We start from the raw sequence: 21,234 nt of genomic DNA, 5'->3' as shown, positions 1-21,234 counted from the left end.
TCTCATGATGTGCTCTGCATATAAGTTAAATAGGCAAGGCGACAGTATACAGCCTTGCCGGACTCCTTTCCCAATTTTGAACCAATCAGTGGTTCCGTGTCCAGTTCTCACTGTTGCTTCTTGGCCCGCATATAGGTTTCTCAAGAGACAAATAAGATGGTCTGGTATGCCCATCTCTTTAAGGACTTGCCACAGTTTGTTATGATCCACACAATCAAAGGCTTTAGCATAGTCAATGAAGCAGAAGTAGATGTTTTTCTGGAACTCCCTAGCTTTCTCCATGATCCAGCGTATGTTGGCAATTTGATCTCTAGTTCCTCTGCCTCTTCGAAATCCTGCCTGTACTTCTGGTAGTTCTCGATCCACATACTGCTGGAGTCTAGCTTGTAGAATTTTAAGCATAACTTTACTAGCATGAGAAATGAGTGCAATGGTGCGATAGTTTGAACATTCTTTGGCACTGCCTTTCTTTGGAATTGGAATGTAAACTGATCTTTTCCAATCCTGTGGCCACTGTTGAGTTTTCCAAAATTGCTGGCAAATTGAGTGTAGCACTTTTACTGCATCCTCTTTTAAGATTTTGAATAGCTCAGCTGGAATACTGTCACCTCCACTAGCTTTGTTGTTGCTCAGCTTTTCTAAGGCCCACTTCACTTCACATTCTAGGATGTCTGGCTCGAGGTCAGTGACCACCTCATTGTGATTATCAGGGACGTTAAGCTCATTCTTGTATAGTTCTTCTGTGTAATTTTGCCACCTCTTCTTAATCTCTTCCGCCTCTGTTAGGTCCCTGCCATTTTGGTCCTTTATCATGCCCATTTTTGCATGAAATGTTCCTTTCATCTCTCCAATTTTCTTGAAAAGATCTCTGGTCCTCCCTATTCTATTGTTTTCTTTTATTTCTTTGCACTGTTCATTTAAGAAGGCATTTTTATCTCTTCTAGCTATTCTCTGGAATTCTGCATTCAATTGGGCGTATCTTTCTTTTTCTCCCTTGCCTTTCGCTTCCCTCCTTTCCTCAGCTATTTGCAAAGCTTCCTCAGACAGCCATTTTGCTTTCTTGCATTTCCTTTTCTTTGGGATGGTTTTGGTTGCTACCTCTTGTACAATGTTGCGAACCTCTGTCCATAGTTCTTCAGGCACTCTGTCTATCAGATCTAATTCCTTAAATCTATTTGTCACCTCTACTGTATATTCAACAGGGATATGATTTAATTCATACCTGACTGGCCTAGCGCTTTTCCCTACTTTCTTTAATTTAAGCCTAAACTTTGCAACAAGAAGCTCATGGTCTGAGCCACAGTCAGCTCCTGGTCTTGTTTTTACTGACTGTATAGAGCTTCTCCATCTTTGGCTGCAGAGTATATAGTCAATCTGATTTCTGTGTTGACCGTCTGGTGATGTCCATGTGTAAAGCCGTCTCTTGGGTTGTTGGAAAAGAGTGTTTGCTATGACCATCGTATTCTCTTGACAAAATTCTATCAGCCTGTGCCCTGCTTCATTTTGTACTCCAAGGCCAAACTTGCCTGTTATTCCAGTTATCTTTTGGCTTCCTACTTTAGCATTCCAATCCCCCATGATGATAAGGACATCATTTTTGGGTGTTAGTTCTATAAGGTGCTGTAGGGCTTCATAGAACCGGTCAATTTCATTCTCTTCAACACCGGTGGTTGGGGCATAGACTTGGACTACTGTGATATTGAATGGTTTGCTTTGGATTCGAACTGAGATCATTCTGTCATTTTGAGGATTGTATCCCAGTATTGCTTTTCCTACTCTTTTATTGACTATGAAGGCTACTCCATTTCTTCTGAGGGATTCTTGCCCGCAGTAGTATACCTGATGGTCATCTGAATTAAATTCACCCATTCCTGTCCATTTTAGTTCGCTGATACCTAAGATGTTGATGTTTAGTCTTGTCATCTCTTGTTTGACCACGTCCAGCTTTCCTTGATTCATGGATCTTACATTCCAGGTTCCTATGGAGAAAAAATCTTTACAGCATCGGACTTTCCTTTCACCACCAGACATATCCACAGCTGAGCATCCTTTCGGCTTTGGCCCAGTCGCTTCATTCTTTCTGGCGCTACTAGTACTAGCCCTCTGCTCTTCCCCAGTAGCATATTGGACGCCTTCCGACCTGAGGGGCTCATCTTCCAGCGTCATATCGTTTTGCCTTTTGGTACTGTCCATAGGGTTTTCATGGCAAAGATACTGGAGTGGTTTGCCATTTCCTTCTCCAGTGGATCACGTTTTGTCAGAACTCTCTGCTATGACCTTTCCGTCTTGGGTGGCCCTGCACGGCATAGCTCATAGCTTCATTGAATTACGCAAGCCCCTTCGCCATGACAAGGCAGTAATCCGTGAAGGGGGATTAATGTGTAGGATAGTTATACTCCCTGTCATGCTCTAGTTTTCATGAGAATAAACATTTTCAGCTAGGAAACAGCCACAGTTATCTTCAGAGCCTAAGGTATTAGAATAGGACCAGGGAGACTCAAGTTCATGAAACATCATTGAATGACTGGAGCAATCATTATTTCACTAGTAAAATTATTTCACTGAGGGAAAATTAGGGGAAAATTCGAGGAGGGTCTCCTATGTATACCACCTTGGGTTCCTAATAAATATTATAGAAACAGGAATTGGAATACTAAACTAACAGCTAAGGGTGGAAGATAGTCCTGTGCCAGGGTATTTTTTCTGAATGATATTGTGATATCTGTACACAAGCTTGAACAGATATTTGTTTTGGTTAACTGATAGGGTTGAAGTTGAGTATAGAAAATATTTTTTTATAATAAAAAATTGTCACCAGAAAAATGAAGGGTTGCTACTGAGCTGGGACAGTCTTAAAAAAGGGATTGGGGGAACCTACTTCTAGAAAGAGAAATGGGGATGTGATGATTGGGGAACCATGATGGATTCTAGACTGTTCCTACTGTTTATGGGAAAATGATGGTTGAAAAATAAGACTAGGCAGTTTTGTATTGTTCCAGATCCTTCCTGGATGGTGATTCCAAGACATTTGAAATTGTGGAGAGCACAATTTTAGGAAACTAACGGAGAAGTTGTTAGTTGTGAAGTCGTGTCTGACCCATCACAATTCTATGGACAATGTTCCTCCAGGCCTTCTTGTCCTCTACCATCTTCTGGAGTCCATTTAAGCTCACTCCTACTGCTTCAGTGACTCCAGTCACCTCATTCTCTGTCGTCCCCTTCTATTGCCCTCAATCTTTCCCAGCATTAGGTTTTTCTCCAGTGAGTCCTTCCTTCTCATTAGGTGGCCGAAGTATTTGAGTTTCAACTTCAGGATCTGGCCTTCTAAAGAGCAGTCAGGGTTGATCTTTAGGACTGACCGGTTAGATCACCTTGCAGTCTTCTCCAGTACCATAGTTCAAAGGCCTCAGTTGTTTGGCTCACAGCCTTTCTTATGGTCCAACTTTCACAGCCATACATTGCAACTAGGAAAACCATGGCCTTGCCTTTGACAGAGTGATGTCTGCTTTTTAGTATGCTGTCTAGATTTGCCATAGCTTTCCTCCCCAGGAGCAAGCATCTAAATTTCTTGGCTGCAGTCCCCATCTGCGCTCTTGGAGCCCAGGAAAATAAAATCTGTCACTACCTCCATTTCTTCCCCATCTATTTGCCAAGAATTGAGAGGGCCGGATGCCATGATCTTGGTTTTCTTAATGTTAAGTTTCAACCCAACTTTTGCACTCTCCTTCTTCACCTGCATCAAGAGTCTCTTTAGTTCCTCTTCACTTTCTGCCATTAGAGTGGTATCATCTGCATATCTTAGGTTGTTGATATTTCTCCCGGTAATGTTAATTCCAACTTTTGATTCATCTAGCCCTGCCTTTCTCATGATGTGCTCTGCATATAAGTTAAATAGGCAGGGCGACAGTATACAGCCTTGCCGGACTCCTTTCCCAGTTTTGAACCAATCAGTGGTTCCATGTCCAGTTCTCACTGCTGCTTCTTGACCCGCATATAGGTTTCTCAAGAGACAAATAAGATGGTCTGGTACTCCCATCTCTTTAAGAACTTGCCACAATTTTTTGTGATCCACACAAAGGCTTTAGCATAGTCAATGAAACAGAAGTAGATGTTTTTCTGGAACTCTCTAGCTTTCTCCATGATCCAGCATATGTTGGCAATTTGATCTCTAGTTCCTCTGCCTCTTCGAAATCCTGCCTGTACTTCTGGTAGTTCTAGATCCACATACTGCTGGAGTCTAGCTTGTAGGATCTTAAACATAACTTTACTAGCATGTGAAATGAGTGCAATGGTGCAATAGTTTGAACATTCTTTGGAATTGGAATGTAAACTGAGCTTTTCCAATCCTGTGGCCACTGTTGAGGTTTCCAAATTTGCTGGCAAATTGAGCTCAGCTGGAATACTGTCACCTCCACTAGCTTTGTTGTTGTTCAGATTTCCTAAGGCCCATTTCACTTCACATTCTAGGACAGGGGTGTCCAAAAGAGGGCCAGATTGGATGAAGTGAACATGCTGGAGGGCCGAACATGCTGTGTGGGCGTGGCCAGCTCAACATCACTTGCGTCAGGGGCACTTGTTCAGAGCTGGACAGGACTGGGGCAAATCTGAGGGTCTCTGGCAGAGGGGGGATGGGACCGGGGCAAACGCTGGGTCATGGTCCATTGGAGGAGCCTCACTGATATTAAAGTGGGTGGGGGAAGACATGATATTAAATGGGGTGGGGGAAGACAGTGTGTGAGAGAGACAGAGAGAATCCCTTTTTGTAAGTTTGCTTACTTTGCAATGCTTTCCTTTCCCCACACTTTTGCTTCCCTGCTGGCTCAATCTTTCTTTCTCTCTGCCGCCCAGATCTACAGCTGCAGAGGAATTTCGCTTCCCCCCCCCACAGCCGATCTGTGCAGCAGAAGCATTTTTGAAGCCTCTGGAGCTCGCATCGATGGCCGTGGGGCGATTTGGCAATGCTCCAGCGGCCCGATCCAGGCTTTGGAGGCCTGCAAAATGCTTCTGCTGCCCAAATCAGCCGTGTGTGGGGGGGAAGCGAAATTGCTCTGCAGCCCTAGATCTGGGCAGCAGAGGCATTTTGCAGGCCTCTGATGCCCAGATTGGGCTGCTGGAGCATCATAAAATTACCTCATGGCCATGAATGTGAGCTCCAGAAGTTTCGAAAATGCTTCTGCTGCTCAGATCGGCGGGGGGGGGGGCGGGAAAGTGAAATCACTCTGCAGCCCTAGAACGCGCGAGTTTGGAGTTTGGGAAAGTGAGCAGGGCCTTAACATAAAAGGCTGGTTCTGCTTTCAAAAATAGAGAAAGGAGGGACGATTATTGGGCTCCTTGCCTCATTCCTGCTTGAAGCCATCCTTAACAACAAGGAAAAATCTAATCTATCCAACGCTACCCAACATTTCAAATATGTGTGCACTGAGAGGATAGCTATTTTTAAGACACCAGTCCTGCACATCTACTGTATATCTAGGAATAAATCTCATTAAACTCATGAGGCTGTGAAACACAGAAAGGAAACACACACACACACACACACACACACACACACAGAGAGAGAGAGAGAGAGAGAGAGAGAGAGAGAGAGAGAGAGAGAGAGAGAGAGAGAGAGAGAGAGAGAGAGAGAGAGAGAGAGCTTCCAATCTTGTGAGCAATTCCAACAGCTAAAGTAGCCTGAGAGAAATTCCAAATCTCCTCACCTTCCCAAACTCCAAACTCGCGCACCCTACTTCCCTCGCTTGCTTTCTCCAACTCCAAACCCACGTGTCTTCCAAGTTTGGGCGGTGACGTTAGGATCAGGCTTCCCTCTCACCGCCCTCCTTCCTGTGGCAGACAGTCTTCTGCTTGCCGCCCTCAATCAGAAGGGAGGGCCGTGGGAGGGCCGCATTTACACAGAGCAGGGAGGGCTGTTAGGGGGCCATATTAAACCGCCCCCCGGGCCGCAAATGGCCCGCGGGCCGGACTTTGGACATGCCTGTTCTAGGATGTGTGGCTTGGGGTCAGTGACCACCCAATCGTGATTATCTGGGACGTTAAGCTTGTTCTTGTATAGTTCTGTGTAGTTTTGCCACCTCTTCTTAATCTCTTCTGCCTCTGTTAGGTCCCTGCCATTTTGGTCCTCCAATAGCGCTATGTCTTTCAATTTTGTAATGACTTCGTTTTCTCTTATATGCTTCTTGTGCACCTTCCAAGTCTGGGAAGCTCTCCTGAAAGTGCTAAATTTTAAAGTGCTAAAGAAGATTGAGTAGGACTATGAAATTCTTATTATGCAAACTGACCACTGGGTGAAATTACTGCACAATCTATATGAATTGCATTAAGGCTATTATAAAGTCCCTGCCATTTTGGTCCTTTACCATGCCCATCTTTGCATGAAACGTTCCCTTCATCTCTCTTTCTTGAAGAGATCTCTGGTCTTCCTATTCTATTGTTTTCTTCTATTTCTTTGCACTGTTCATTTAAGAAGGCATTCTTATCTCTTCTAGCTATTCTCTGGAATTCTGCATTCAATTGGGCCTATCTATTTTTTCTCCCTTGCCTTTCGCTTCCCTCCTTTCCTCAGATATTTGCAAAGCTTCCTCAGACAGCTATTTTGCTTTCTTGCATTTCTTTTTCTTTGGGGTGGGTTTAGGTGCTTATTGTACAATATTGCGAACCTCTATCCATAATTCTTCAGGCTCTGTCAGATCTAATTCCTTAAATCTCCCCTCTAAGCTCCGGATGGCTCCCGACCTTCGCTCCTTCCGACTTGATCTAAAGACCTATTTGTTTGAACAAGCCGGCCTGGTCTGATGGGTTTGGGTTTTATCATGGCTTTTAAGTAATTTATTGTTGTATCGTATTGGGCATTATGGTTTAATCTGTTCTTAATTTTTGTCTTTGTATTTTAGTATTTATTGCCCTGATCACTGCCCTGAGTCCTTTGGGAGAAGGGCGGTATACAAATTAAATTAAATAAATAAATAAGATACGTAGTTTCACCGGTACCATAGTCTTTTTAATTAGCTTTGTCAAACCAGCCTGTCTTAAAATCCAAACAACCAAATCTTATGTAGTTGTTATCTTTATATATGGTTTTTATAATCCAATACATTTGCTTTTATCAAGGCACCACTGACAACAGTATTTTGTAACAGTTCTTTTCAGGGGTCTTATAACTGTCAACCAACCAAGATTTCAGTCCAAAGTTTTTAACTACCTGTAAGCTTTCCAGTAGCTTCCCCTTTATAAGATTAGCCAAAGGCCAAGGTTTTTCTTTTTCAGCAAACAGTTCTTAAACTTAAAAATGCAGTTCAGTGTATTTATAATCCCAGAAGGTCAGCAGTTTCTAAAGATATATAGTTTCACTCAGCTGTCTTTTTGCTATTTTGGGGCACCTTGTCAAATTCTGAGTCAATGCAGCTGTAGTTTTCTCTAATCCTCCACTAGATGTCACTGTTCATTTTCCAACTTTTAAGGCAAAGAGTTATTCTTTTTCTTTTTTATAATTTCATCAGTACTTTTTCAGGTATGAAGTTTTAACAGTTTTCTTAGTTTTCAAATTTATCCAGACTATAGTATTTTATATTTTTGTTCCCCATAAGAGTGTAATTCGCCACTTCCATCTATGGGAGGGTTGGAATGTAGTCCTCTCCCTTCTCACTTTGGGAGGATTTTTGCTTCTTGGGGATCTTTTCCAGGAAAACAAATACATAATAGGGGAGAGAAGATTGAATTCCTCACCCAGTGTTGTGATTCAGGGTCAGCCTGTGGGTTCGGCAGTTGGGTCGGACGACTCAGAGGAGGAGGGGGGTGTTGAAGAGCTTGCTGAGGGGGTTGAAGAGCTTGCTGATGAGAGCCCTCAGCCAGGCCCCTCCCACCTGGTCACGACGGAGACCCAGCTGTGTGAGCCTGACAGCGTGGATGAAGATGACCCACAGCTGGCCCTGTTCAAGGACGCCCGACGCAGGAGGCAGTCAATCAGGAGTAAACAGAGGAAGGCAATGGGGCACCTCGGAAGGAGGCAGAGAGAAGCCACGCCCTGAACTGTATAAAAGGGGAATGCGTGGGAGGGCTGGTTTGCTGAAGGCAACTGCTTGAATAGTTCCTGTTTTCATAGCTCCTGTTTCATGGTTGGTGTCTTGTTTTGCTCTGTTTTATGTTAATAAATTTGGCAGGCTTAATTCCAGCCTCTTGCCGTTTGTAAAGGGGTTGTCCCTGCCTTTTCTGCAGGGCCGGTAGCAGGCTGGTACAGAACACCCAGTTTCCAGCACACTGTTCACCGTTGTTCTGGTTAGTGCCTTGGGACTTCAGCTGCAAGTAGCTTGGGCTGGTCACCAAGGTGTGGTCGGCCTTTCTACTGTCGGGTTAGAAGGCTTCCCCCAGATCGAGTGGAATGACCGCCATCATTCTGCAATCATTGGGGCACTCCTTGTTCTTCATCGCCTCTCCAGGGCAACCTTTCACCCATTTAGGGTCCCCTGGCAGGGCAAAATTAGCTGTGGGATGTGGAGTTCCACGATTCTGCAGCTGTGTGCTATGACAGGGCTTTTCAACCTTTTCATCCATTGTACCACTTTTAGGATATGGCAACATCCGAGTACCACCAATCACCTAGCAAGGTGTCAAAAACCTGATGACCAGAAAAAAAAGGAAAAAAGTGATGAAGTACAGGTAGTCCTCGACTTACAACAGTTCACTTAGTGACTATTGGAAGTTACAATGGCACTGAAAAAAGTGCTCCCCAAGCCACAGCCGAGCAAGACACCTGCCTGCCTGCCTGGCAGCACTCTTCCTTCTGTCCGAGGTTTTCATTGTTGTGAGCATTTATGTTGAGGATTGGTAGTGGGGGTGGAGTGGGGGGGGTGTTTGGTTTTTATTCCCCCAGTCTACTGGGTGGTTGCAGCAGGTTTTGGTCACTTCACATGACCCTGGGACACTGTGACTGTCATAAATATGAATCAGTTGCCAAGCATCTGAATGTAAATCACAAGACCCTGGAGATGCTGCAACATTCCAGCTGATCGGCGCTTCTTCTGGGCTCAGAAGTGCCAGGATCAGCATGGAGCTCCAGCTGGAGCCTGGCGCTGATCCTAGCACTTCCACTAAGCCCTGAGAGCCCTGAGGAAGCGCTGATCTTGGCCCTTTTGCTGAGCCCTGACAGCCCTACAGCTCCGGCCATCTCACGCTCAGGCTTGTGCAGTGCTGCCACCGGTTCAGCTCATTCCCCTCCCCCTCTACCACTTTTCTAGGATGCCAATGTACCTCAGGTGGTACCCGTACCACTGGTTGAAAAGCCCTGTGCTATGGCACAAAACCGGAAGTCCATAAATGCTTAACTAATTCTTATTGAAGTTGATTCAAAATGAAAATACAAGCTTTTTTGGCAGAAGGGATGCTCCTTTAATCATGTTTGTATATCCAAATTCATCCTGGTTTCTGCCATAATAACACCAACCTGTTTTCAAAGTTGCTTCTGCTGCACTTTTATTTTTCTATTGAGAAATATTAATTTATTCTTGTAATCAGATTGTATTACACTTTGGAAGATTTGTGAGAATTTGGCCTTACCTCTAATCAGCTCAATTTTTCAGATTAATTTCACTTCTGTGACATCTAAACAGTAATTACAAACTGCAATTATATTCTGTCTTGTAAAGGTTTCATTCGCGTACCTATTAAAAGTTTCTGCCTAAAATGCATTGGCTCAAATATTGGCTCACTCATCAGAAGTTGTATCATGGGAATAGAGAGTACATAAAATATACAATCAGAAGGGAATGAGCTTTTTTAATTGGAATTCTCTTAGTGTAACTTTTCCATTCTCTAACCTTTTACAAGGTTCTGCAAACTATAAGCTTAAATTTTGCATAGGTTTGCTGAGAAAGTTAAGTGTACCCTTGAACAAAATTCTAAAATTAGAAATAATCATCAGGTAGCTTGAAAAAAACCACCTGGCCAACGTCTTGAATCCCTCAGACAAAAACTACTTAATGAATTTTGGATTGATTAAACTTTAGACTAATTGTGGAACTATATGAGTTTGGTAAAGCTTACTATTTACTTAATAAAGATGCCTAAAGTAAAGGTAAAGGTTCCCCTGCACATGCGTGCTAGTCGTTTCCAACTCTAGGGGCTGGTGCTCATCTCCATTTCAAAGCCGAAGAGCCAGCGCTTGTCCGAGGACATCTCCGTGGTCATGTGGCCGGCAAAAAGTATTTCTTTTGGTTTTGATAATTCTTGTCACTTATCAGTGGAATAAGCAAATGTATTCTGCTGTAATATGACACAATATTGGTCTGTGTTTTCTATTCATAAATATAAAAATATAAAAATAAAAATGTTGCCTGACTGTGTTGTCCCTGCCCTTCCACATATATCCCAGTGAATTAGGCTAAAGCCAGTCTGAACTTCTTTCTAACACTTTTCCAGATTTAAAGCATGCTTTTGTTTTTGTTAACTGTCTCTTAACTGTCCCCCTCCCCCCCCCCGCCACCTTCCCATCCTTTCCATGGTCCAGATAATAGAAGAAAATTGAACCGGACTAGGTTCAAAAAAAGACAAGGCAGCTGCTTGGAGCTGAGGTAAGAGTTTATTTGACAGCAAATCAGGCAGTGTAGCTATGATTTAAAAAGACAGGGACAGTGATATTTATAGGAAAGCCTGTTCTTTGTTCAGGAAACACACAAGCACATGTTTGCCTCAGCGGGTACGTAGGGTTCAACAGGGAGAAAATGCAGCTTTCTCACCCTGTGGGCATGATAACCTTTGCTCCTTTATGTGTTTAGGTGTTGGTTTGGGGTGATGGTCTGGTGTCAGGAGGATCACATTGTGTGGGTAAATGATTTCCATGTCTTCAGCAATTTTTCTTTGATTAGGGTTGAGTTGCTGCTTCTGCCAATTTCCCAATGAAAAACATCCTTAGTCAGTTTCTGCTTATCTGCCAATAGGAAAGCCTTAAGCGGTATTTGGTGTTATTGTTCGTTGGTTCACTGACACAGTCAGGAGTGGTCAGGGTTTGCAAATGGAATGGATGGAAAGGGAGTCATGCAGGCTTTTCCTTCTCACACAGGTATTGGGGACCTCCTGCTTCTCATTCAACATAGAATGGAACCATACTACCCTCTTGCTACTCTCAGGTTCGGTTGGATTAAGTTAAAGTTGGTATGCAAGTCATAGAACAAAGCTGTTTATTTTAAAAGTGGTGAAGTTGCTTTCTACCATCTAATCTAACCTAATCTAATCCTCCAGGATTTCCTCTGACAACTTAGTTTCTAAGTAGATGGTCCTACTTCCCAACAAAGTCAAGATGCTACCCATGACTATGTGTAGTCATTGATCATCTGCCTTCCCCCCACACTCCTCTGGATGACACTGGTTACCTACCATTTATCTATCTATTTGTGACTCAGAAGCATTCTTAGAAAGAAACATATTGCAAGAGACAGTGCTGGGGAGACTATGTATAGGGATTTTCCTTGCCCAGCAATTGGGAAATCTGCTTGCCTTGGAAGGACCTATACTCCCTTTCAAGAAGCAGATGGATACTCGATTGCTGTTTTTAGAACTCTTATTAACAGTGGAAACTTTTATGGAAAAAAAAAGCTCTGGTAGGAATGCCGTCTTGGTAGCACCACATTTGCCAAGAATTTGCAATGCAATAAGTTTAATAAAATAAAAATAAAATAAATAAATCTAAAGATGTGACGTTTTTAATATAGGAGCCCCAAGTGTGAAATTATCTTTTTGTTCAGTTTTGGTCATGTCCTTTCTAAGCCTTTCAAAGCTAAGGGAAGCCCAGCAGAAATCCAGTTCCTTGAAATGATCTCTTCTCTTCTCTTCTCTTCTCTTCTCTTCTCTTCTCTTCTCTTCTCTTCTCTTCTCTTCTCTTCTCTTCTCTTCTCTTCTCTTCTCTTCTCTCCTCTCCTCTCCTCTCCTCTCCTCTCCTCTCCTCTCCTCTCCTCTCCTCTCCTCTCCCCTCCCCTCCCCTCCCCTCTCCTCTCCTCTCCTCTCCTCTCCTCTCCTCTCCTCTCCTCTCCTCTCCTCTCTTCTCTTCTCTTCTCTTCTCTTCTCTTCTCTTCTCTTCTCTTCTCTTCTCTTCTCTTCCATTCCATTCCATTCCATTCCATTCCATTCCATTCCATTCCATTCCATTCCATTCCATTCCATTAAATTTGGACATGTGCATAGTCATGGCCACATAACTGTTTCAGGCAAGGCTTCTTTCTAGATACTGCTAAATTTATGACAGGAAGAGGAAGTTCTGACCAAAGCTGCATAAAGGGCACTGTGATTGATGACATGCAGCAGTCAGAAGTCAGAGAAATTCAGAAACTTGTTTGGGAAACAAGCCTTCTATTATATAGGTAGAAGGGAATCCTTTCTGTGGGTGGTCCTTTACCATGTTTTCTTGCTTGCTTCTGAAACAGATCATGCTCATGGCAATAACAGGTAACTAAATTTTCCAAAGATAACATCTTTGTAACAGTATTGCTTCAGTCTCTTAGAGGATTTGGTAGTATGATTTTGGTCAGAATTTTGGCATGTTATTGCATGTATTTTAAAGCTGCCATTCTAATATTAGGGTGCAATTTGGGGTGGTTCATGACTGAACAAATATGATAGAATTGGGATGGATGAATGACTGAAAGTTATAATATATTGACATCATCTTCATATATTATCTTTGACATTGTAGGAAATAAAGGTAGTATTCATATTTACATTACATTACCACCACTATCAGTCTTATTTAGAGTGTTCATTAAAGTTGATACTATTAATTTTCAGAATTACATCTGAATCTTTTTTCTAGTATGAGTGCAAAAAGAAGCAAAAGTCAAAATAAAACATATACACTTTTATGAATAACATTTGTAAATTTGAGACTCCTTGATTACCCCGTGTAGGACAACTGAGTATAGGCAGTGGGTGATCTGTAATCTTCATTAAGGTCACTTGGAAAGGATTAGTTGTAATCATGTTGAGACTATATATCTAAGATTAATTCCAATTTTCATGGTTATCTGGCTTAAAACATACAGCAGTGACAACTATATGCTAAGAACCTTTGAGGTTTCTCAATAGAGAATTATTTCCATTGTACAAATATGTGACTTAATTATATTTTCCCAGTTTTATAAAATAAGAATGAAATAGAAAAAGATGGCCTTCTGTCCACTGTATATAGTGATAAAACTGGTGTGAACTATAAGAAACAAACTGTCAAAAACAAAAATAAGCTTTTAAAGTTTTTTTAAAGTAGAATTTCATTCATTCATTCATTCATTTGCTTGCTTGCTTGCTTATTTACTTACTTATTTGCTGCCCTTTTCCCCCCATATCCTAGCTCTGAACCACAAAAGGTCTTCCAGTTATGACAATTGAGTAGTAATTCAGTGTTCTTTCCTTTAAGATAACACCTAGTCTGCTAAGAAAACAGTTGCTTTTTTGCTAGGCTGAGAAAACAATGTGTGAAGATGCTGTAGAAAAGTTACAACATGATGCCCTGTTTAGTAACCATAATAAATGAAACTTTGTGCTACTGAAATTTTTTATTTTATGAACATTCTTAAAAAGGTTACTTAGCTATAAAAATTGATGTGGAGGGAAGAAACAGAGTTCCTACAGGCAACCACAGCGTGTGTGGGTATGTGCCTTAATCATTGTTTCCATTCTGGTTTTATTTTCTTTGTATTACTCCGCAAACTGAGGCAATGATCTCATAGTATCTGCTTGGGAGGACATTTCAGATGATAATTTCATTCTTCTAAGGAAAGCTGGTTAGAAGAAAATTCTTTTAGAAGCTATGGCTTCTATTCTGTTTTTTTTAAAATAATAATAATAATAATAATAATAATAATAATAATAATAATAATAATAATAATAATAATAATAATAATAATAATAATAATAATAATAATAATAATAATAATAATAATAATAATTGTACCATTTCTTCTACAGGTTCCTTCACATCATATGCTGAGACTGTCATACAAGGAAAAGTGGGTGAAAACATCACTCTACCCTGTCATTATTCAGTTAAGGATCGTGGACTCACAGATACTTGTTGGGGACAAAGTTGCCCTTTATTGGGTAGTTGTCCCAATAAAATGATCAGCATTAATAAAAATCTGGAGATAGATGGGCAACTTGAAAAATTTCATCTAATGGGAAATGTCAGTCAAGGAGATGTATCTCTGACCATTGTTAACATAACAAAAGATGATATGGGGACATACTGTTGTCGAATGGAATATCAGGGATTGTTCAATGATGAGAAAATGTTTTTCAAATTACTGATCGAGGAAGGTGAGCAGAAGATTTAAATTTGTCATGTTCTTCTTTGGTATACTACAGAGCATTATTGCTTTAAAAATATGCTTGTAAGATTGAAAATAAGTTTTATTTTTATGAACTTAATTTAATCCCACTGCAGTGTCATTACCATCTAAAATTATATATAAAATATATTTACATGTCTTATGTATTATGTATGTGCTATTTATGAATTATGATATAGTCGTTAACATTATTGGTTTTGGTTTTCATTTCCTGTGGAACTCTTCTACTGTGTTCTTCATAAAAGATATAACTCTATTCACACACGCACACTCTGTGTTATATATGTATGTGTGCACATACATGTACTGTATATATATGTATATACATAAAATGCATGTGTATATTTGTGTACACACAAATATACATACATACATACATACATATATATGTATATGTATAATTATAAATATATGTATAGGTCTGTATGTCATTTGAAATGATTTGTCTCAAGTTATGCGATCCAGTTAAAACAAACATGTCCTCCAAAAGGTATATTAAGACACAAATATCAGTCTAATGCTATAAGATTTGCTTAGAGGTGAAAATGGTGGATGTTGAAAAAATACAATGAATGATCCTTACAAATTTTATGCAATTCTGTCTTCCAAACACTTTTACTTATTCTGTCTATATATAGAGAGAGACAGTTATATGAATACAGATTTGTTTTATTTTGTATTAATACCCTTATTTTTCAGCATCGCTTCATACAACTCCTATATATTTCAGTACGTCCAATTTTGTTTCTGAACCAAAACAGGTATTGATTACTGAATCTCCAGTCAATGTAAGTATCAACATAAAAACGTCTCTGTGTTTATGTATTTGTGTGTGTATGTGTGTTTTCATATGAATTGGTAGCTGTTTATATATACTAAATCTTCTGGAAACCTAGCAAACTTTATCTACTTCTCCTCAGTGTTGTCAATTTCCAGGAATTGGCTATAAATTTTAGTGAGTATCTGAAGAAAAAAAAAGGGGGGGGAGTTTTGGTGTCCATGAATTATTGGGTGCCCATACTTGCTGTATCATAACTATCACGTTTCAAATGCTTCAAAAGGCATTATGACGCTTCTAAAGAGGTTTATTCTGGGAATATAAATAATGGAAACAGCATAGATAAAATACAGGGTTAGTTTCCTCAGGAGCTCTGAGAGATAAAGAGAACCATAGTATGGCTTTGGAGGAAGATGAAGTTCAAATTAGTTCAAAATATAAGAACCCATACTAGGGATTAAAATGTGGCAAGTGATGGTGGCCCTATTTTAGGTGACCCAATTCTGGGTGAGAAGAGATGTGTCACAGGACTATGTGCAGGGTTATTATGAGAAATAATCTTGCTATCTGGCAAATAAAATTTCTTGGATCTGCTGGGAATTAGACTCTGGGTGGACATGTCCTGTTGAACTGCCTGAGGCAAGTTTTTATAGGATTACCTTGAATAAATTCAATTCTGTAAAGTCCACTGAATTCTCCACTTTCTAAACTTGGCCATATGTTAGTTAGATCCAGGTCTGCTCTGGTTGGTTAAGACTGCCTAGGATGTAACCAATACTATCTGCTTCTCTGAAGAAAGGTAATCACCAATGCCTTGAAAGAGGCCATGGTGCATCTGCTTCTTAAGGGGTTATCTTTGGACTTACTGATCTGGGGCAATTTCCATCCAGTTCCTGATCTGGGGCAATTTCCATCCAGTTCCCATTTTAGGGGAAGGTGGTAGAGAAAATGGTTAGGGTTCAATCCCAGAGGACCCTGAAGGAAACATATTATCTGGATCCATACCGGTCTGATTTTAGGCCAGGATTTAGAACATAGCCAATACTGTTGTCAATGATCTGTGGTAGGATTGGGATGGGATTGGTGTTCCTCCTGGTGCTCCTTGATCTTCCAGCAGTTTTTGATATAGTTGATCATGTTAAACTGGGTTAGGTCAGGTAACATCAATATACTGGTGTTTCCAATTGCCCAATGCCTGGAGCCTGTGTGGAGGTCTAGCTCAGGAAGGGCACACTGAGGCTCAATCCTGGCAAAACTGAGGGACTTTAAAAAAAAAAGATTTTCCCACTTCTGGGAGTATTCTATTTACCATTGCACAGGTTGCAAAAACAATTTTAAAAACTTCCAATTCAATTTTAAAAAATAGAGATTGAAGGCCAATGTTATTATTTTACTCAATTTTCTGTGACATATTTAATAAACAACCAGTAATGGAGACAGGGAATCACAGTTGGAATACTGTGTGTGCATGCATATGTGTGTATCCAAATACTATTAGTATCTACATCCCCGAAGTTCTAAGGAGAATTATAAGTGGAACAACAACTAATTTACTGCTAGATAGATATCCTACTATTTTCACATCTCCCATCCAGAGATGGGATTCAAATATGTGAACAACCGGTTCTCTGTGTGGATCCATTCTGGGCCTGGGCAACACAAAATTAGCAACTGGTTCTGCCGAAGTGGTGTGAACTGGCTGAATCCCACCACTGCTCCCATCATATTAAGACTGCTACTAACTGCTGATGGCGTGGTTGTTGTATTTTTCACTTCCCCACTTCTTCTTTTAGCTTTTGTTTTTTTAGCAATTTGCCAGAGAAGAGCTTATCTGAGCACTTGCACAACATTTTGTTATTAATTTGGCATCTAGTCATGCCGGCCACATGACCACGGAGACGTCCTCGGACAAGCGCTGGCTCTTCAGCTTTGAAACGGAGATGAGCACCGGCCCCTAGAGTCGGAAACGACTAGCACACATGTGCGGGGGAACCTTTACCTTTAATTTCTCAAACAATAAAAGGGTGAGAGCCAGCTGAATCTTTTGCGGGCCAAATTTTGAATTTATAACTTTATACTTTTAAAATTTGAATAAATCTTTCTTAAACACACACACACACACACACACACACACACACAACACCCCCCACTGAAGTGTCAGTTCTGAAGAAGAATTTGAAACAAATGAATGAGAAGTATGGTTTTCTTAAATTAAAATCTTGAATTGATGGTACGAATGTCCCATTAACTTTCATGAATAATAATGCTACTAATCAATATACTTTAGAGGTTGCTGGCTCTAGTTGACTCTGGGTAGCTTTCATTAGATAAATTCTTCAGCTCAGTCTGATTCTGCTGTGATGTTTTTTGCTTATTTGCTTTTTCAGAATGTTTCATTATGTATGTCTATAACAGTAAAGGAGCAAAGGGAGAATCCACGTTATTGGATAGGCCTATACATTGGTATTGGAACATCTGCAATTCTATTCATCATGATAATCCTGCTAATTATAAAGTGTAAGTCCTGTGATTTTTATTAAGAAGGGTTTTTTTGTAGTGGCCATATAATACTTTGCCTTGCCATGTCTCTTTGCTATACTTTATTTGGTCTTTCTTATAAGCCAGAGCTTCCCAATCTTTCCAGGTTGGCAGCCCGAGGGGAAAGGGAGGAGTAGGGAAATGTGCATGCGTGCATGCACAAGAGGGCTGTGCACACAATGATGGCGCTAGCACTCATGTGCATACACAAGCAGGCTGCGCGCACCCATGGCAGCACTAGTGGTGGCGCTGAGGCTCATGTGCATGTGCAAGCCATTCCCATGGCCCAGCGGCCCACAAGTTGGAGACTCCTGTTATAGGCCACTTTGGTTTTTGTGTTATTCAGTAAGCCTTCATGATATAGTAGCTTCAGTGGGTCTTCTTCACTGTCCTTTAGATATTATTCAATGCCCATTTTCCCTTTTTTCAACTGACTAGTGTATTTCCATCATTCCACACCTATCTATTTTCCTTGATAAGTAGGAAATATCAGTAATATCACTGTGTAGATGAAGGGCATGATCCTCTATCATTATTTTTCTGATTTTCTATTCAGGGTTTTTAATTCTGGTTGAGTCCAGTCCATTATTTCAGCTGTATATCTAATGATTGGAATTGCCCAAGTGTTAATTGCCTGAATGGTATTTCCTATACTGAGTTTGAACGTTAAGATCTTCTTCACTCTTCATTATGTATTCACTTCTAACCTTCTTGATTTTAGTGTGTTTCATGTTGGAAGAATGCCCAGGTATTTGTAGTGATGTTCTTCATCCAGATTCTTTATGTTATTTCCATAGAGGATCTTGATTCCTTCAGTTTTCATTATTTTCCTCTTATTAATGGTAAGGGTAGCACATTTGTCCAGTCCAACTGCATTGCAATATCTTGGCTATAAATATGGACACACATTATTAAGCAACGATTCTATGTCAGATGCTATTTTTCCATACAGCTTTAGATCGTCCATATAAAGGAGGTGGGATAACCTAGAAGAAGTTTTTGATATTTGATAGCCCTTATTTGTTCAGTATTGCTTACAGAAGAAAATAGTAGTGGTGATAATGAGTTTCCTTGAAAGATTCATCACTTGATATTAATCCATCCCATTCTATCACCATTGACCAACAACTGTGTCTTACATTGTACAATTGTTCTTTATGCAAAGCTTCTGATGTTTCTACTGACTATTCTGATTTCCAGGCATTGGTTTGTCCAGTCATGTAGCAGAGAGTCAAATGACTTCTTATAATCAGTCCAAGCTACATTCAAGTTGGACTTTCTTCTCCTGCAGTTTTCTAAAATAATATTGTCAATTAGAAGCTGATCTTTTGTTCCTTTGCTGTTTGGGCAGTTTCCTTTGTGCTCAGGTAGAAAGAATTTGTTTTCAATTGGAAGCTGCCTGAAGCTGCCCCTTTTGTTGAATATATATATATATATATATATATATATATATATATATATATATATATATATATATATATATATATATATATATATATATATATATATATATATATATATATATATATAAAATTGAGTAAATTGTTTTCAACTTTCAAGTGAAGATTTTTTTTGTTGCTCTGGTTATCTTGCAGGGTATCTACACAAGAAGCAGAAGACAATTAATTCTGCAAGGTAATTACTATTAAATCTGTTTCTATTTGAATGGTAGTAAAAATAAAGACCTCACTTATTATACAACTGCTACAAGGAAACACAGTACACGAATGTGATATTAACAGTTCATGCATGCATTGACCTTCAAAAAGTCTGATTCCAATAGACCCTAACCATGGAAAGCTGTCACTTCAAAACTGCTGGATGCATAGAAGTAGTTCCATGTATTTCAGACTACTAACTCAGCACTCACACACAGGAAATGCTTCATGTGATCAAATAGATGCAAGAACTGTACAAATCTAACAAAAAAACCCAAAATTTGAAGCTTAAAGGGATTTTGAATATTAAATTTAGTTTTGTTGCTGAAAGAAAAAAAAACTTTGTTTAAACAAAATAATCGCAGTGGGCACTTGGTAATTTTCTTGGCATTTCTTAAGAAATAAATAAATAAACATGTCTTTTGTATTTTTTTTTTGAGAAGAACATTCCAAGGAGAACCATGCATTCTAAAATCAGTAAGAAAGGAGGAAGTAATAAAGGAGGAAGAAAAGTTTAAATAAAAATTTTTTGTTCCTGTTTTTGTTTTGTTTTTGGCTTGAGATACTTTGAGTGAGTTGTGTAAATTCTATGCACATTCACCCACCCACACATACCAATTCATTGCTAATCAGCCAGATTTTTCAGAAATCATACATGACTCAAAATGAGGATTAATTTTTTTTCCTGAATTTTCTGAATTTGGCTGTGAAGGCTTTCCTATGCCATTTTCTAATATTTTTCCACAATAGGTGATAGTTGGGAGATGGGTAGGATGCTGTTACAGCATCATTAAGGTGCACAAGGAAGTGAATTTATTAATAATGTAAAAGATGAAAATGGATGACACGTTATATTGTATGGTGTTTAGGACAGAGCACTTAATGCAGAAAGCGGATCAAGATAGGATCTCTTTCTCTTGCAACACTGGAACCAAATTAACCATACTGTTAAGTTGAATCAGGGAGGTTTGATAGTGAAGCAGAACAAGTGCGCTCAATATAAGTACTGTAAGCTGAATGAAGGGAATTTCAGGATGTGAAAGGTGTAATTCTCCTGGATGTATAGTTAAAAATGAAAATTGCAGGAGATGATTATAGTCTGCAATTTAAATGTCTTCAATGAGGAAGGTAAGGCTATGACTGGCTAATAATCATAATGCAATAGTGTATTCATGTCCAGCTGGAATTCCTATAGAATCTGGGCAGGTCTATGACATAATTCATCCTGGCAGTTAAATTCTAATATGATTTGTACTTTTGATTTTTACAGTCCAGTGGCATTTTCAAATTCAACAGCTCGAGGGATTCAGAATGTTCTCAGTGCTGATGTCCATGCACCGGAAAACATTTATCAATGCAGTTGAAGAATCACATTAGCAGGCTCATGTCTAAGAAGGCACTCCTCTATTTGGAGCAGCATATTTGGAAAAGAGATGTAATAGATGTATATAGATACACGCTTTTCTTTATATTCATGAGTATCAGATTAATGTATGCAACATGAAATGAGATCTTGCAGTAGAAATATAGTGCCTTGTTTAGCATCTCTCCCTATTAATGCTATGCGGGAGAAGTGCCAGTTTCAGACTGTGCTCCAATACTCAGTTCTCCCTTCTCCTGACACTAAGCCCAATAGCCTGTGCTGCTTATTTGTCATCCATCTGCTACAGGTAAAGACAAACTGCATTTGCATTTTGCTCATTTGCTTTCTATTATCAGCTGAAATTTGGTGAAAAACAGGCAGCCATAAGAGAGCTGCTTATTATAAAATTAAGAACTCATGTTTGGCTGTATGGCCCTATGAAGTTGGCACATGCTAACCTACTACATCCTCTTTTGAGCATTTGGATGGGATATAGAAATGTAGGCAATACATTTACCAAGTCCAATGCTGATTTGGACTTTAACCTCAGTTGACATTTTTGGTCCTAGGTAC

The 21,234-nt window shown here is 39.9% G+C and overlaps 1 protein-coding gene across 1 annotated transcript; it reads left to right on the top strand.

The window, feature by feature from the left end:
• Positions 1-12,380: 12,380 nt before the first annotated feature.
• HAVCR2 (hepatitis A virus cellular receptor 2) lies at positions 12,381-20,682 on the top strand (the record flags this gene model as incomplete). The annotated part of the gene is made up of 6 exons (XM_081321259.1): positions 12,381-12,429; positions 13,945-14,292; positions 15,024-15,112; positions 17,490-17,619; positions 19,236-19,275; positions 20,569-20,682. The coding sequence occupies 6 exons, from the start codon at positions 12,381-12,383 to the stop codon at positions 20,660-20,662; spliced, it is 750 nt and encodes a 249-aa protein (XP_081177385.1). The 3' UTR covers positions 20,663-20,682.
• Positions 20,683-21,234: the final 552 nt, after the last annotated feature.

Source organism: Vipera berus (assembly GCF_964194415.1).
Source record: "Vipera berus genome assembly, chromosome: 2".
NCBI lineage: Eukaryota > Metazoa > Chordata > Lepidosauria > Squamata > Viperidae > Vipera > Vipera berus.
Note: the sequence above shows the minus strand (reverse complement) of the source record. Positions and strands in the feature narration are given on the sequence as shown.